General features: G+C 39.1%; 1 protein-coding gene across 10 annotated transcripts in view; it reads right to left on the bottom strand.

Annotated features, from left to right (window-relative positions):
- Window positions 1–3,901: 3,901 nt before the first annotated feature.
- BCL11B (BCL11 transcription factor B) overlaps window positions 3,902–17,443 on the bottom strand; it is a 167,753-nt gene continuing 154,211 nt past the window's right edge. For 7 of the 10 annotated variants that reach the window (XM_056546086.1, XM_056546084.1, XM_056546085.1 and 4 more), the window contains one exon: window positions 3,902–8,988. In XM_056546086.1, the coding sequence (XP_056402061.1) occupies window positions 6,989–8,988 (2,000 nt within the window). In that variant the 3' untranslated portion in view covers window positions 3,902–6,988. Of the gene's footprint in view, window positions 8,989–11,776; window positions 11,811–17,443 lie in introns of those variants that run through there. The other 3 variants (XM_056546087.1, XM_056546089.1, XM_056546092.1) reach the window with 3 other exon arrangements.

The following is a 17,443-nucleotide window of genomic DNA, read 5'->3' as shown; positions in this document are numbered from 1 at the left end:
AGCAGCAGAATCCCATTGAAATCAATGAAAGGACGCTGTTACCGAAAAGGATTTCTGTAGTGTGAACAGGCCCTAAAATGACAGAGCTTCAAGAGAGACAGCACAACATACAAGACAATAGATGGAGCTCGTAGGCCAAATTTACACATCCAGTTTTTCGTGCATTTATTTTATTTTTCTTATCCAAAGCCAGGAGTGGATCCAAATATAAGAGCAAATATAAGGGCTCATTCACACTATGGAATCTCCGTCCAGAGATATTCCAGGCAGAGATTCCATCTGTAGCAAACGCACCGGCAAGCGCTCTCGTTTTTGCAACACAATATTGGGAAAACACTTACCCCAAAGGGTAAGTTCACATGTCCAGGTCTGCAATGGGGGAGATTTATCAAAACCTGTGTAGAGGAATAGCGGTGCAGTTGCCCATAGCAACCAATCAGATCGCTGCTTTCGATTTTCACAGGTCTCTTTAAAAATTAAAGAAGCAATCTGATTGGTTGTCATGGACAACTGCACCCCTCCTCTACACAGGTTTTGATCAATCTCCCCCCAATGTATTGTGCTGTGGATTTTCCGCTACAGAAATTCTGTTGGGGAAAACCTGACACAGCACTTTAACCTGCAGTGGGAAACTCGCAGAAGATCTGTCTGTGTGAACATACCCTAAGATTGGATTCACACAGTGTCTTATTTTTTCATAACATTTTTGTGGTACCTGAGGGTGTGTTCACACACACACTGTTTCTCTAACCTCATTTTGAGCCATAAACGGCTGAAAAAACGGTCCAGAAGCGAAAATGGTTTTAAAAAAAATGTGTGTGACTGAAAATAAGGTAGGTTCAAGCAAGAAGTGTGTGAACATAGCCTCACGCTGCATTTTTAAGTCGCTGCTTTCTGATGTCACTGTATATGACTGTATGCTTCCTTTTTTTTTTTTTACTCAACGTGAGGCATTTTTTTTTTTCAAAAATACCAGAGAAAACACGTTGTATCTGTAATAATGTAAAAAATGCCACCAAAAATGTTTAAAAAGAAATTCATAGCATTTTCTACAAAACTCTGCCTTGAACCTTTTGCATATGTAACATGTTTTGTCTTCAATAGAATGGAACCAAAATGGCAAAAAAATTATGGGGGAAATTTAAAACCTGTGCAGAGGAAAAGTTGCTGAGTTGCCCATAGCAGCCAATGAAATCGCATCTTTCATTTTTAACAAGGCCTCTGCAAAATGAAAGAAGCGATCTGATTGGTTGCTATGGACAACTCCGCAACTTTTCCTCTGGACAGGTTTTGATAAATCTCCCCCTATATTTCTAGATTTACTTTTTATGTAGTATCAGGCTGTATATTTATTTTACAGTTACAGCCTGTAAAATTAAAGGGGTATGCCACCTTAAAACAACTATCCCCTATTCTGTGTGTGTACATGTGTTGGCATTTTTATGGTCAGAATAAAACGCCACAAAAAACAAATTTTTTTCCTCCCAAGATGCATTCTTTGTGGCATTTAAAAAAAAAATAATGGGTATTAGTGTAGGCGTTTTTTCTTTGGCATCTTATCCCCTGAGTTTTTTCATCATGTGACTCAAATGGGGGGGGGGGGGGGACGCCAGTAAAAAAACGCCAATATCTATACACACTATGGGGAAGATTTATCAAAACCTGTGCAGAGAAAAAGTTGACCAGTTGCCCATAGAAACCAATAAGATAGTGTTTTTTGCTGTGAGTATAGCATTTTCTTTGGCATTTTTTAACAAAAAACTTAAGTGTAGAAGTGAAGCCATGTATGAAAGCAAATACATACCCTCCTTTTCTATTTTTTTTTTTTTTTAGATGCACCCCTGATTTTTTGGCTGCCAAAAACAGCATAAACAACTGCACCAAAAACAATTTACAAAATCGCATCTGTGAACCTGGCCTAGTGTTTTTATCAGAGGTGCTAAATTATGAAAATTTCTGGCTCATTGGATGTTGGTCAGGATTTTGCTTAGTATTTTTAACCAAAATCAAGAGTGGAACCAACACAGAAAAAGTTGCAAGTCTTTCCATTATAGTTCTTCATCTTTGGTTTTGGTTAAAATACTGACCAAAATAGTATGTGTAAGCATAGCCTAAGGGTGGGGTCACACATACTGCATCCACAGCGCGCATCTGCAGTGTGAAATACGCTGCAGATGCGGTATGTGTGACCCTACCCTAAGGGATTACTGTATCCACGTTGTTTAAAAATATATATTATATATATATATATACATATATATTTAAATAATATATATCTATTGTTTTTTTATTATTATTACCGTTTTTTTTTTGTTTTGTTTTTTGCAAATTAATTTTCTTTATCTTTTTTTTTTATTATTATTATTTTTCTTTTATTGATGATGAACCAATAAAGAACAGGATGCCCATGTGCCATTATTCCGGGGTGAAGAAAACAGAAGAGGAGGAAGCATCATTTCGTCAAGTTTAATGTCCAATTTATTTTTCTTTTTTATAACTTGAAAACTGGAACAAGCTTTGTTTCAAACGAGCGTACAAATGAAATGGCTGACACATGCTGAACTCAACAATGAGACAGTACGGTTAAAGAAAGACCATATTCTTGTACAGATAGATAAAGAAACAATAAATATTTCACCTAGCCACGTTGGAAAGACCTCTAGCCGTCCCAACATTTTATCCATAATAAAAAAAAAACAAAAAAAAAAGTGCTCGTTTTTCAAACAGAGCGCAAATACCAAGCAATAATAAATAGTTTCAAACTTGTAGTAAAAGACAAAAACCTCCAAAACAACAAAAGCTCATACAATAATAGAAAAAGGTAATAAAAATATTTTGCCTTGCCGTACAAATGCAAACAACTTAACCAACATTTAATTTTGCTTTGCAGTTCTGAAATTACAAAGAGCACCATTATGATGAGGCTGCCTGCGATACACAAAATGGTGGACTGTCTTTTACCCATGGGCTGTGATGAAATGCTATTGACCAATAAAAAAAAAGGGAGAGGAAAACCTGCGCGGGCAGGAGCTGGCTAGTTGTGCTTGAAAGAAGGGACTGGATAGTTAGATTATCTCCCCCCCCCCCCCCCCCACCAATTTTTTTTTTTTATACTTTTGTGCTTGTTGGTTTGACCTACGTATACCCATTAATGGCACATACCATGTTGGTAGAAAAATAGAAGGGGGGGGGGTCCACATTTGCTGGTGACATCTACTGATTAAACTACTACTGATCAACTTTTTGGGTAGGGGATTCTAAATCGACTGGCTTGACTGGAAGGGCATGGTTGGTTCCCAAAAAGGCAATGTGCTGCCAATTTTTAGTGTTGCCGAAACTGGGGAATTACGGGGTGGTTTACAAAAAAAAACAGAATTTCATCTCAGCCCATCAAACATTCAGGAATTGTTTCATGGAATGTACAAAAAGGATTGAAAAGCAAAGCAGATGCTAATGGACTGGCAAGACCTGGGTTCATGTGACGTCCTGTTCTGACAGGGGATGGCGTGGTTGTGCCTGGACCATATAGCATAATAATACAGTAGAGTTTGTGTCTTCCTTTAACCGGTTGGAGTTATCGTAAGTACAACATATAGGAAGAAAGGATAGGATGTAGGATGGAGCATAACTCTCTATAAGAGGTTTTTTCTCTGGAAACTTCACAGGTTAACAGTTTGTGGAATGTTCCTGTAATTTTTTTCATACAAAAAATGTTTTTTCTTTTTAATATTATTTTACAACGGTAATCCATACCAATCATTCAATACCTGCTAAGGCCTTGATACAAGGTCCAGGCACCCTATAGATTGTTACATCCCTGTAGGAACAGTACTTATTTTGTAGGCTAATAATGAAAAAATGTACAACTAATATTTACCGGTGAACAAAATATTTAAGTTGCTTTCTTTTTTTTTTGTTACTTTTACCCCGAAAGCCGTTAAACAGCTTCCTAATTTTTTTTTTTTCTATGTTCTGTACAGTAGGACTTAAATTACAAATGCTTTAGTTATTTTATGGTTGGTTTTTTTTTGTGTGTTTTTTTTTTTTCTCAGTATTTTATCCTGCCAAATTAAAAAAATATATTATGGCAGCATGTTTTATTTTCTTTTATTATTTTTTTTTTTCAAATTCACTAACAAAAAGGTACATTTAATCCTTTTAAAAGGACAAGCGTACAGTTAAAAAATTACAAGCTCCGGTAAAAATACAGCAAGTGCCTACATCATGTGAACCAATCAATATCAATATCCATTCCAGAAGGGAGGGGGGTAGTTAGGGCAGGAGGAAAGGGAATAAAATTAAGCACAGTTCAGAAACGTGTTTTTTTTTTTCTGCAAAGCAATAACAATATTAAGCACTTTTTTCTACTTACTTTTTCTACATGGTGTAGCAATCACCTTTTTTTAAATCCCCAAATACAAGTTTCTATACAGTTTCGAAATAATAAAAAAAAAATAATAATAATAACACCCAAGGCAGGAAAAATAAGTACTAAAACTCAGACTTTACAATTACAGTGACAAGAACAATGTTATAGACCCACCATTTAAGTTTTTTTTTGTTTTTTTTTTACTGCAACATTTTTTTCAAGGAAAAAAAATCTTTTTTTTTTTCTGGTTTTGCTAAATGCCCAGGCATTCACCATTATTACAAATACTGGTCCACTTTTACAGTAATCAAGAAATTTTAATATATATAATATATACTAAAACCCCGTCACCAAAAAAAGAAAAAAGAAAACAAAAAAACAAAAACAAAAAAAAATTCAAAAATAAACAATATACACATGGCCGTTAATGGCAAATTTTTTTCATTTTCTTAAAACCTATTAAGCAAACCTTGAAAAGAAATGATCGTCCAAACACACATACACACAATTATTTTTTTTTCTTTTACCCTTGTACGTATTGAATACTGTAAACGTATTTTAAGACAGAGTGCACTAAATTTAACGTTTATTAAAAAAAAAAAAAAAAAAAAAAAAAAAATTGTTGTTCCTGAATTGTTTGTTTTTTTCCCCATTCAACGATAACTGGTAAGTTGTGTCATTTTCAATTCAGCAGTAAATAATTTTCATTCCGTTTTTTTTTTTTTCTAAGCAGCGTTGTCCTGAAAAAGAAACACAGCTGATATTAAATCAGCGAAAGAAGGTTCGAACTTGTGCTGAGTAAACATCTTCGTAAGATTGGGTCTTATGGCATTATCGAGTCCACACTATCGTCAACCAGATTTTTTATTTTTTTTGTTTAATAAGTAAATGTGGCTTTTGACGTTTTTTTTTTTTAGTTTTTTTGTTTTTAAAGAAATGTACTTTTCTTGTATTACTATGTTAAAAGTCCTTTTTTTTTTTTTGTTTCACAAAAAAAAAAACGTTTTGCATTTTGTCTCAAGAGACTCACATAGGAAGATCAGTTTTCAAGGCACTCACAAAAAATTCGAATGGCAGTAGACAAACCGTCCAATAAATTATATATATATTCTTTTTATAGTGCCAGCATTGTGAATGCCATGCTTAGCAACACTGGCACTTAATCTCAGGTGTTCCCTTATAGAGTTCAACCCGCCATCAGGTTGTGTAGGAGTCTACTAGGAGAATAGGCTGTAATTTCTTGTTCAGAAGCCATGGAAAACTCAAGTTTGTTTGTTATGGTTTTTTTGTTTTGTTTTTAAAGTGCGGTCAACAAAATTAAAATGGGTAACCTTTTGATCTCTGCTGTCCTCCTGATGCACGCAAAAGAAAAAAAGAAAACAAAAATGGAAAAAGGATCTTAAAAGCAGGTGTCATTATCGGAACTTGCAATTATTTAAGAATAAATAACATGTTAAAAAAGTCCACAATATTACAATGACATAACGGTAATGAACTGCAATGATGACCCTTCAGCCTTTCAGCAATGAGTGAACTGCAGAACACTGCAGGTGGGTTTCAGAGTTTTTAGAAATAACAGTGCATCTCTCTGCCATTTGCTTGCTAGAGTGACCTGCAACGCAAAGCCCATTGAGCTGGGGTTGCAGACCACGTAAGCAGCAAAAAATATAATTTGTTTTACTTGCTTTTGAGCTGGGACGCTACTCCGATAAGGCCTCTGACTAAATCCCCATGCAGGTTGAAAGTTGTGACTATTTTTTGAAAAATGTCCCTTTTTTTTTTTGTTTTTGAGGTGTACCCCCAAGATTCTTAAGTACAGACTCTTGAGTTTTTAGGTTGCATTTTAACTGTTGCGTATGAGATCCTACCATGCCATTAAAAAAAAATTAAGTGCTCAAAATATTAAAGATTGTAATCCGCTGTGTACATAATCCTGACCCCATCTTTTTATGAATTGGCCATAGAACATAAAATCGGTAACAAATGAAATTAAATAGCTGATGGCTTCTCTGCAAGAAATTACAAAAAGTTTTAGCTTAAATTCCAGAAATGTAGCAGCCCAAAAAATGATAATTTAAAATACAATTCTCCACTACTAAGACAATAGGGATAGGGGAGGGGCTACTACCGGGAAGAGGTGGGATCAAACCCGTTTTGTTCTGAAGGGGGCTGAAAAATCAATGTTGCCTATAACAAAGTTATCAGTCCCCGCAGCACAAGAGGGTTTTAGTTTTTTTGTTGTTTTTTTTCTGTTTGATTTTTTAACAAGGATGCGCAATAACAAAACAAAACAAAAAAAAAAACAATATAAAAATATAGAAATGAAATAAAAAACAGCAAATAAAAAAAAAAATAAGTACCTGCACATGCCATAATGACAAATTAAACCCAAATAAATACAGAAATTATTGCACAGTTAAAAGGCTCCACAATTGTTACTGCCTTATTCAACCCTCAGGCTTCAAAGAACTGCAGACACAGGATATAGTTTAAGTGCCACTTTGTGACACCTAACATGTTTACACTAAGTTATGTTTAAGGAGGCAAGTAAGGTCAGCTTTCTCAGTTGGCAATAGTTAAATCTGTACAAATTAAACTGAATTAACCCATATAGGGGCCTTAGCTTCTTTCTGCCTGCTCAATTTTCACGTCATTTGTCAGCAAGTGTTCTCCGTGCCACTTTTTCATGTGTTTTTCCAGGGTGCTGTAAACGCTGAAGGGCATCTGGCAAATGTCACAGCGGTACACCTCCTTACCTATCTGGCCATGTGTTTTCATGTGGCGCGTCAGCTTGCTGCTCTGTGCACATGCATAGTTGCAGAGCTCACATTTGTAAGGCCGTTCCCCAGTGTGGCTCCGACGGTGGACTGTGAGGTTGCTGCAGTTCTTAAATACTTTGCCACAGAACTCGCATGTATCACTCCTTCTCCCTTCTTTCGAGCTGGGTCGGCCAGGGCCTGGTCCACTGATGTGAGGGGTGCTTCCCCCACTTGCTGTCCCACTCCGCCCTGAGAGACCCCCGTCCAGCATATCACCTGGTGGAGTAGAGAACCGCAGGCTTCCGTTTTCTGAAGAGTGTTCAGAAGACGTTGCAAAAGGGGATTGTCGAGAGTCTGTGAATCCAAGAAATGGATCCTTCATGAAGTGCCGTGATGCTGCATATCCAACCAGCCACTGTGAGTAAACGTTTTCTGAAGGGATTATCGTTGCTGGTGGTAAGTCCAAGTCTTTCTCAATTTTTATCCTTTTTGACGAGTTATTGAGACCACTGCCGGAGATGGGCATTGGTTTTCGGGGGAGCAAGATTGGAAAGGGTTCACCTGAGCCAAAATTTCTACCATTGACTGTCCCTTCTTCATTTCGAATTATTTCTCTCTCTACCCCGTCTTCGTCACCAGGAATTCTCCGGCATAGGTCTCGTGGGTCAGAAGAGCGTTTCATGAAGTGACTTCTCTTTTGTTTGTCATTGAGTATGTCATTATATTGCTGCATGTCTGCCAGATTTACGTTATCCATCACTTTACCAAGTACTAGGGACTTCTCATCATGGATGGGCTTTGCACCGTTTTCGCGGTTTCGACTCATTTCTGAGTCCATGCTGAAACTAGATTCTGGTCTGCTTTCATTCTCCAGTTCCTCCTCCTCTTCTTCCTCCTCCTCCTCTTCTTCTTCATTTTCATGGCCTAAGGAAGGGTCACTTTCATTTCTAAAATCTGTCTCATTGGATTTCCCTCCTTCTCCTGTTAACTCACTAGTGCCCGGCTCTGGTGAACTAGTAGTTGATAGTCCATCATCAGACCTGCCAGTCATTGAGCCAGCTTTGTGCATATGCGTTTTCATGTGGCGTTTTAATTTACTTGCCTGCGAGCAAGCGTGATCACACAATTGGCATTTATAAGGTTTTTCCCCTGTGTGACTACGGCGGTGAACTATAAGATTGCTCTGGAACTTGAAAGTCTTTCCGCAAAACTCACAGGATTTACTCTTGGCCTGGGTTTGCGGTGGCGTCGTACTGCTTGGGGGCATTGGTGGCAATGGTGGTGTACTCATAAAAGGGGATTTAGGGCTTGGCTGGAAGGGATTTAGCAGGCGATGCATAGGATTGCCACGGTTCGGAGACACCGGAGGAGGAGTGGAGTTATTTCCTGCCAGTTCTCGTAGCCTTCGAGAAAAATCCATTGCTGGAGATTCAATTGCCATTGGATTTAAACGCATAACTCTGTCAAAGGCACTGGGATGCTGGGCAACTAACCCCATTTCTTCGGCACTAAGGCGGTGCGGGTCCAGATGATGGCGAGGGGGTGGGCTGAAGAGTGGTGGCGTGTTTGGGAGCCGAGCCTCAGCAAAGCCTGGATGTTCACGTAGGATGGGTCCAGTCATTCGTAAAAGATTGAAGGGATTGCTGTCTCCAAGGAAGTTCATCAGTGGGGATGGTGCAACAGTCTCCGGTCCCAGAGGTGGAGGGATAGTGATTCGGGGAGTAAGGGAACTGCTTGTTGGGCTGGTCTCCAGGTAGATGCGAAATCCATGTGTGTTTTGAGCATGTTGAAGCAGAAACCAGGCGCTGTTGAAAGGCTGCTTACATGTTGTGCAAATATAGCTTGAAGGCTCATCTTTACCTAAAAAGAAAAGAGAAGAATATACAATTGATGAATTCTTGCAAATAAAAATATATTAAAATACAATTTACAGAATTGCAGACATTTTTGTGTTTCCCTTATTTTTAGACAAGCCTCTAAGCAATATCTCCACTGTTTCTTTTGACCTACAAACAAAGCTATAATGAATGTCCCGCAACACTCTACTTATTATCGCTTCTGTGCAAATTTACAGACTGTGGCTCAATATACAACACGGTAATGAATATTTGCTAATATACTTGTATCGCACTCTTATCAGCTTGGCAGGGTAATGAATATGAGTGGAGAAAAACAATACCTAATCAATAAGTGCTACAAAATATTTCACCGAAACGCGCCTGCATTGATTTTTTTAATACGCTACAATTGGGCGGCTATAACAACCAAGCTGTGTCGAGTATGACATTAAGGCATATCTGTTACTAAATATCTTCACTTATCACTTGATTTCTATTAGATCAACCACAAGTACAATCATTATAAATGCTTTATGAGGAATCAAAGCTCTTTTCTTTACAAATGGTTACGGTAGAAAATAATCACCATGTCGGAACTGGGTAAAAAAAAAAACAGTTTTTTTTTACCAGATAAGATGAAATGATGAGTTCATTATCATTGTAGTGATATCCTAAAGGCAGAGAGCAAGGTCCTTGTAAAGGCGGCCATAACCATTAGATACACATCAGTCAAATCTGCTGCTTGTGGCAAAATCAGAAGACCTTCTAATGTGAATGGGGATTGTTCGACTATCCCCCGATAGCAGAGAAAGAAGGATAGGCCCACATCAAACCAAAAGGCTACATCTATTTTCTGGTAGGCAATGGCGCTAGACACCTTCGACTACCACCCTGCTTTTTGGGATAGTTTCCACTCATTACTAGAGAACAGTGGTCCCCAACCCAGTTCTCCAGGCCCACCAACATTTCAGTTTTTTTCCGTTGCTCCATTGGAATAGAACAGGGAAAAATTTATATCCTGGACTGTTTGTGGGCCTTGAGGACTGGATTGGGGACCTCTACTATAGAAGACAAAAGTTGTTATCACTTAGCAAGTCCCATTGGTTCATGGAGTGATCTCAAAAGTCTACAGTATTTTTCCCCAATGATTTTATATACTTTGTTAGTCTATTACTCTTTCGGGAACCAAAGACACTATAAAGGCAAGAGAAAATCTGTATCACTTCAATGATTTTTCCGTTCCTAGGCTGAACTTTTCATTCAATCAGCCCACAAGATGGAAGCTTCTATCATTTACAGGTGATAGGTCATCCTGCATGATCTTGTTGGACGCCCAAGGACTTGTAAGAACCTTGTAAAATACCTTTATGTAAGTCGAGACAGGAAAATCTGGATTTTTGAACCCCCAGTTACATCTACTGTGAACATGTGCCCTTAACGTTTTTATTAGGCTTTACAGTGAGGTCATTGCTAAGAGAGTCTGGATTTTTTTATATAGCACATTCAACATTCGGTAGACAGCAAACTTGTATATACTTGAAAAGTTCTATTCAGGTAAACCTGGATTACTGAGGCTATTTAATTCAAGTGAACTGGTCGCTGTAAATGGCAGACTTGCACACAACCACTTGCTGGGACTTGCTGACAAGAATTTGACCTCTTTTACCTGATCATATAACTCATAAGGCATGCAAATGCTACAAGGTAGAACTTTACAGAAAGATGAATTCAAAACTGAAAAAAAAAAAAAACAGAAAACTGATATTTCTTTCCCTATGTATATAAAAGACCTGGTAAAAAAAACTCTAATAGCATTCCTGGATGTAAAGTCTGAATATGTGGAACCGGCACTAACAATTGTCAGGTCTAGGTCCAAACATGGTCAAGACAGAAGCTTACAAGCTCTTGTTCCAGAAGTTCTATATTATGACCAAACTTCATCCAAGAAATCGAATTGGGACAGGGTGCACATTTTAACACACACACCATCCCCATTCTGCCTCCCTGCAGTGATCGTGGGTAGAGGAGCATGTCTAGCATATCATGCCCAGTAAAAGTATTCTCCAAAGCGATACAAAAGGTAGATACAATGGGGCAATATAGGAGAAACCCATTATGGGCCACCATCCCTCTAGCTAAGCCTTGCTTGAGTTTGGAAAATGCGAACGGTACGGTATATGAAATCATTGGGAATGAGGAAAATACTGTGGACTTTTGAGACCATTACAGAAACCAATGTTTAGTGGTAAAAATACTGTCTTGTATAACAATGACTAGAAACTATCCCAAAAAGTTGGGAGGTAGTCAAAAGGTGTCTAGCGTCATTGCCTACCAGGATCTTGAGATAGATCAGACCTTTGGCCTGATGTGGACCTATCCTTTTTCTTCACAATATCTGCTATTGGGGATAGTCCAAAGATCCCTATATTTACATTAGATGGTAATCTAATCCCGGCACATTCAATAGAAACTTGGTCCCCAAAAGCCAATCTTGAGGACCAGATCTAGAGTGTGAGGTTTGTTTATTTCCACACCTCCATATAGACAGCAAACTTGTATATACTCGGGGAACATAACAGATGACAATGAAAAGCTTAGACATAAAGCTAAAACATAGCCCAAGTGATCTTCACCATACAAAAAACATAGACAATTGGGTCATATATATGACCATCAAATCTCTGTGCAACTGAGGTCACCCTGCAACCATTTTCTGCCTATTTTTGTTTCTGTCATTCACTAAATACGGCTGTATAAGCAAAAATGTATGTCGTGGTTAGAATATAGGTTAAACTCAAATGTGTTGCTACCTGTAGGAAAACACGCCATTGTAAACACGTCTCTCACTACAGCCCTGCAGACCAAGCACTTTTAGTGAATTGGTGGAATCATCTGACCATAGGACGTGTTCATGGCTTTTTTTGGTTTCACATCCTTACGGGTAATATCTATGAGAAACTGTGGCTGAGTTTCTACGCAGTTGAAAATTATAGAGTGTAACCTATATTGAAGCTATTTTTGACAGGTCCGCGGTTTCACCGCCACTGGTTTGGTGGTCTTCGCATGCTTGTGAGTTTATGAAGATCTTCTGTGATGATAACCACTGGCTACAGACTAAGCTATGGCCCATATTCAGTAAGGAGACCACTTGGGACCACCAATGGACCTACAAAGACAGGGCGGGTGTTGACAGAGACTTCAAGTTTGGATGAGGATGGGAAGGAACATTGGATCCCGGGATGAGAAGGAAGCCGATTTAGCGTTCCAAGTTCATTATGGTTTGTGGTTGAGGCTCTAAGAGGAAGATAAATCTGGATTAAATAATTACAATAAAAAAGGATGTGGGGGAGGGAGGATGACAGCTGCAAAGAGGTCGCAAAATCTGGCTGCCTCTAAATAATGATTGTGTGAGAGCATGTCTCCGTCCTTTCAATGGCTGAGCCCTGTCGCCCTCTTGTATGAATGAGTATATCTAAGCACGGATCTTTTGTCTCTTTTCTCTGAACGCATTCGGAACAGGTCCACAGCCTTGATGTGTTTGGTTCGTGTCACCAAAGGACATCAGGTACAAGGAATTAAGATGCTGTAGGTTCAATAACAGGCATCTCAAGGCTAATAACACGGCGAGAATTCTGTGAGGGATACGTGAAACATTTTCTTTCGCACATAATAAGCAAATAGGACCTTGGCGGTGTATAAGAAGGGAGACAAATCCTATTCTCTACACAAGATGGACCAAGTGGTGTTAAATGACCAGTGCTTCTATTTGGTAATGTTCTATGTAAGTGGCCACACCAGCCTCCGTTCCTACTAAAGAATATGGGATAACGGACCCTGTATATTACATGGGATAATGGACGGGTGTTGACAGAGAAATGGGAAAGTATATGGGATAATGGACCCTGTATACTGTATGGGATAATGGACCCTCTATATTATATGGGATAATGGACCCTGTATATTATATGGGATAATGGACCCTGTATATTATATGGGATAATGGACCCTGAATATTATATGGGATAATGGTCCTTGTATATTATATAGGATAATGGACCCTGTATATTATATGGGATAATGGACCCTGTATATTATATGGGATAATGGTCCTTGTATATTATATGGGATAATGGACCCTGTATATTATATGGGATAATGGACCCTGTATTTAATATGGGATAATGGTTCCTGTATATTATATGGGATAATGGACCCTGTATATTATATGGGATAATGGATCCTATATATTATATGGGATAATGGACCCTGTATATTATATGGGATAATGGATCCTGTATATTATATGGGATAATGGACCTTGTATATTATATGGGATAATGGATCCTGTGTATTATATGGGATAATGGACCTTGTATATTATATGGGATAATGGACTCTGTATATTATAAGTGATAATGGACCCTGTATATTATATGGGATAATGGATCCTGTATATTATATGGGATAATAGATCTTGTATATTATATGGGATAATAGATCTTGTATATTATATGGGATAATAGATCTTGTATATTATATGGGATAATAGATCTTGTATATTATATGGAATAATGGACGTTGTATATTATATGGGATAATGGACCCTGTATATTATATGTGATAATGGACCCTGTATAATATATGGGATAATGGATCCTGTATAATATATGGGATAATGGACCCTGTATATTATATGGGATAATGGACCCTGTATATTAACTGGGTTAATGGACCCTGTATATTATATGGGATAATGGACCCTGTATATTATATGGGATAATGGACCCTGTATAATATATGGGATAATGGATCCTGTATAATATATGGGATAATGGACCCTTTATATTATATGGGATAATGGACCCTGTATATTAAATGGGTTAATGGACCCTGTATATTATATGGGATAATGGACCCTGTATAATATATATATAAAAAAAATTAACCCTGTATAATATATGGGAAAATGGACCCTTCACTTATCATAAGGTTCATGGAGGTGGCTTCTTTTATTCCTAATAATATATGGTAGATCAGTGGTTTTAAACTGTGGCCCTCCAGCCGTTGGCTGTCCGGGCATGCTGGGAGTTGAAGTTTTGCAACATCTGGAGGGCCAAAGTTTGAGACCACTGTGGTAGAGGATACATTATGGGGGAGATTTATCAAAACCTGTCCAGAAGTAAAGTTGCCAAGTTGCCCATAGCAACCAATCAGATCGCTTCTTTCATTTTTAACAAAGCCTCTGCAAAATGAAAGAAGTGATCTGATTGGTTGCTATGGGCAACTCAGCAACTATTCCTCTGGACAGGTTTCTAAAAATCTCCCCTTATGTCTCAAAATACACAACTCAGGTACCGTACAACCTAAAAAACACACATCCTAAGAGCTACAAGACTACGTAATACAAAACCTTACTTGAGAACCTCTCTAAGAAAAGAATGAAGAGCCATGACTGACTAGGAGCTTAATGAGGTTTTGCAGCAGCTGAGGTGTGTATTATGAAGTTCTGCAGCAGCTAGGATGTGTATTGTGAAGTTCTGCAGCAGCTAGGATGTGTATTATGAGGTTCTGCAGCAGCTAGGATGTGTATTATGAGGTTCTGCAGCCGCTAGGATGTGTATTATGAAGTTCTGCAGCAGCTAGGATGTGTATTATGAGGTTCTGCAGCAGCTAGGATGTGTATTATGAGGTTCTGCAGCAGCTAGGATGTGTATTATGATGTTTTGAAGTATGTAGGATTTGTATTGTAGGTTCTGTGTTACACTGGATGTGTATTATGATGTTCTGCAGCAGGCAGGATGGATATTATGATGTTCTGCAGCAGGCAGGAAGGATATTATGATGTTCTGCAGCAGGCAGGATGGATATTATGATGTGTTGCAGCAGGCAGGATGGATATTATGATGTGTTGCAGCCGGCAGGATGGATATTATGATGTGTTGCAGCCGGCAGGATGGATATTATGATGTGTTGCAGCAGGCAGGATGGATATTATGATGTGTTGCAGCAGGCAGGATGGATATTATGATGTGTTGCAGCCGGCAGGATGGATATTATGATGTTCTGCAGCAGGCAGGATGGATATTATGATGTGTTGCAGCAGGCAGGATGGATATTATAATGTTCTGCAGCAGGCAGGATGGATATTATGATGTGTTGCAGCAGGCAGGATGGATATTATGATGTTCTGCAGCAGGCAGGATGGATATTATGATGTTCTGCAGCAGGCAGGATGGATATTATGATGTGTTGCAGCCGGCAGGATGGATATTATGATGTGTTGCAGCAGGCAGGATGGATATTATGATGTTCTGCAGCAGGCAGGATGGATATTATGATGTTCTGCAGCAGGCAGGATGGATATTATGATGTGTTGCAGCGGGCAGGATGTATGTTATAATGTTTTGCGGGTTGCGGGTGCATAGACACTCTCTATCATACACATGTCAGCTGCTGCATTAAACTCTTTGTCAAAAGGTCTCATAAAAAGTTAAAACGGTTATCGAGGAACAGAAAAATATGGCTGCATTCTTCCTAGGTCGTGTGTGGTATTACAACTGGGCTCCATTAAGTACAAAGGAACTGAACTGCAATACCGGACACATCCTGAGGACAAGAGGGGTGCTGAGGCGGTTTTCCTAATCCTAAGACATCACACCTCATTTATTATGAGCGATGGCCTTATACACAGGCCTTCAGATGAAAAGCCAAAAATGTCAGTAACATAAGCTTATCTTGACGTCCGAGGTATTGTAATATTTGGGAGAACGGATTGGATATCTTCTCGGAGGGCATTCTCAGGTCTGTTCCCGAGCTCCTCAGGACATGTTCCCGAGCTGTAAATCTCTTTTATATGTGATGTACATTTAGCTGTGTGCAGATAATTGACATCAGGCGGTATTATATAGGTTATCTAATACAAAGGGGACTCATTAGCAGCGCAGTACAAACAAGAAGTAATATACATATATTGTTTCGGAGTGGCATTATAGAAAAGTGTTCGTCTCCGCTGGGATTTATATAACACCGGGAAGCGGCAGACATATACTTGTAAATTTGCCTCACTTGTCTCTGAAGTTAAAGGTTATTCCCTTGATCTGAATCTATAATAAAACATAATAGGCCGAGGTCGCCGGAGAAAGTTTGAATATTTAAATTGCGTATAATAACAGAAAATTGCAGGGTAAAAAGTGGACCGGCTAATTGCAGGTGGCAACGCAGACATGTCCCCGTCACGCCGCACTACAGCTCTATGGCGTACCACAATGGTTTCTCTTCCCAGCACACCTGCTCTTCTTATACATGAACAAAGGTGTCCAGCCATCCAGGAACTACAAGTCTCAGCAGACCTGATCTTCTTATACATGAACAAAGGTGTCTAGCCATCCAGGAACTACAAGTCCCAGCACACCTGCTCGTCTTAAACATGAACAGAGTTGTCTAGCCATCCAGGAACTACAAGTCCCAGCACAACTGATCTTCTTATACATGAACAGAGGTGTCTAGCCATCCAGGAACTACAAGTCTCAGCACACCTGCTCTTCTTATACATGAACAGAGGTGTCTAGACAACCAGGAACTACAAGTCTCAGCACACCTGCTTTTCTTATACACGAACAGAGGTGCCTAGCCACCAAGGAACTACAAGTCTCAGCACACCTGATCTTCTTATACATGAACAGAGGTGTCTAGCCATCCAGGAACTACAAGTCTCAGCACATCTGATCTTCTTATACATTAAATGAGGTGCCTAGCCATCCAGGAACTACAAGTCTCAGCACACCTGCTCTTCTTATACATGAACAGAGGTGTCTAGACAACCAGGAACTACAAGTCTCAGCACACCTGATCTTCTTATACCTGAACATTGGTGCCTAGCCATCCAGGAACTACAAGTATCAGCACACCCGATCTTCTTATACCTGAACAGAGATGGTTAGTCACCAAGGAACTACAAATCTCAGCACACCTCACCTGATCTTCTTATACATGAACAGAGGTGTCTAGCCATCCAGGAACTACAAGCCTCAGCACACCTGCTCCTTTCATACCAGAACAGAGGTAGTTAGTCATCAAGGAACTACAAGTCCCAGCATACCTGCTCTTGTTAGACACCAACAAAGGTGGTAAATAATCCATTACACCATAATCCGTAAGACCGAGTCATGTGGTACTACAGCTCCCAGCATGTGCAAAGTCTTATGCACGACTGGACAGACGAATAACAAAGAGTGAGTCATGTAGATGGACAAACTAATCCCAGGTACTAGGTACTACAGTTCCCAGCGTGTACTAAGCCTTATGCACGGCTGTACTGATGTATAACAAAGAGTGAGTCATGTGGCACTACAGTTCCCAGCATGTACTAAGCCTTTTGCAAGGCTGCACTGATGGATAACAAAGACAATCCATGTGGCACTACAGTTCCCAGCATGTACTAATCCTTATGCACCGCTGTACTAATGTATAACTAAGAG

Source organism: Hyla sarda, chromosome 11 (assembly GCF_029499605.1).
Source record: "Hyla sarda isolate aHylSar1 chromosome 11, aHylSar1.hap1, whole genome shotgun sequence".
NCBI lineage: Eukaryota > Metazoa > Chordata > Amphibia > Anura > Hylidae > Hyla > Hyla sarda.
This window is presented reverse-complemented; position numbering and strand designations above follow the sequence as displayed.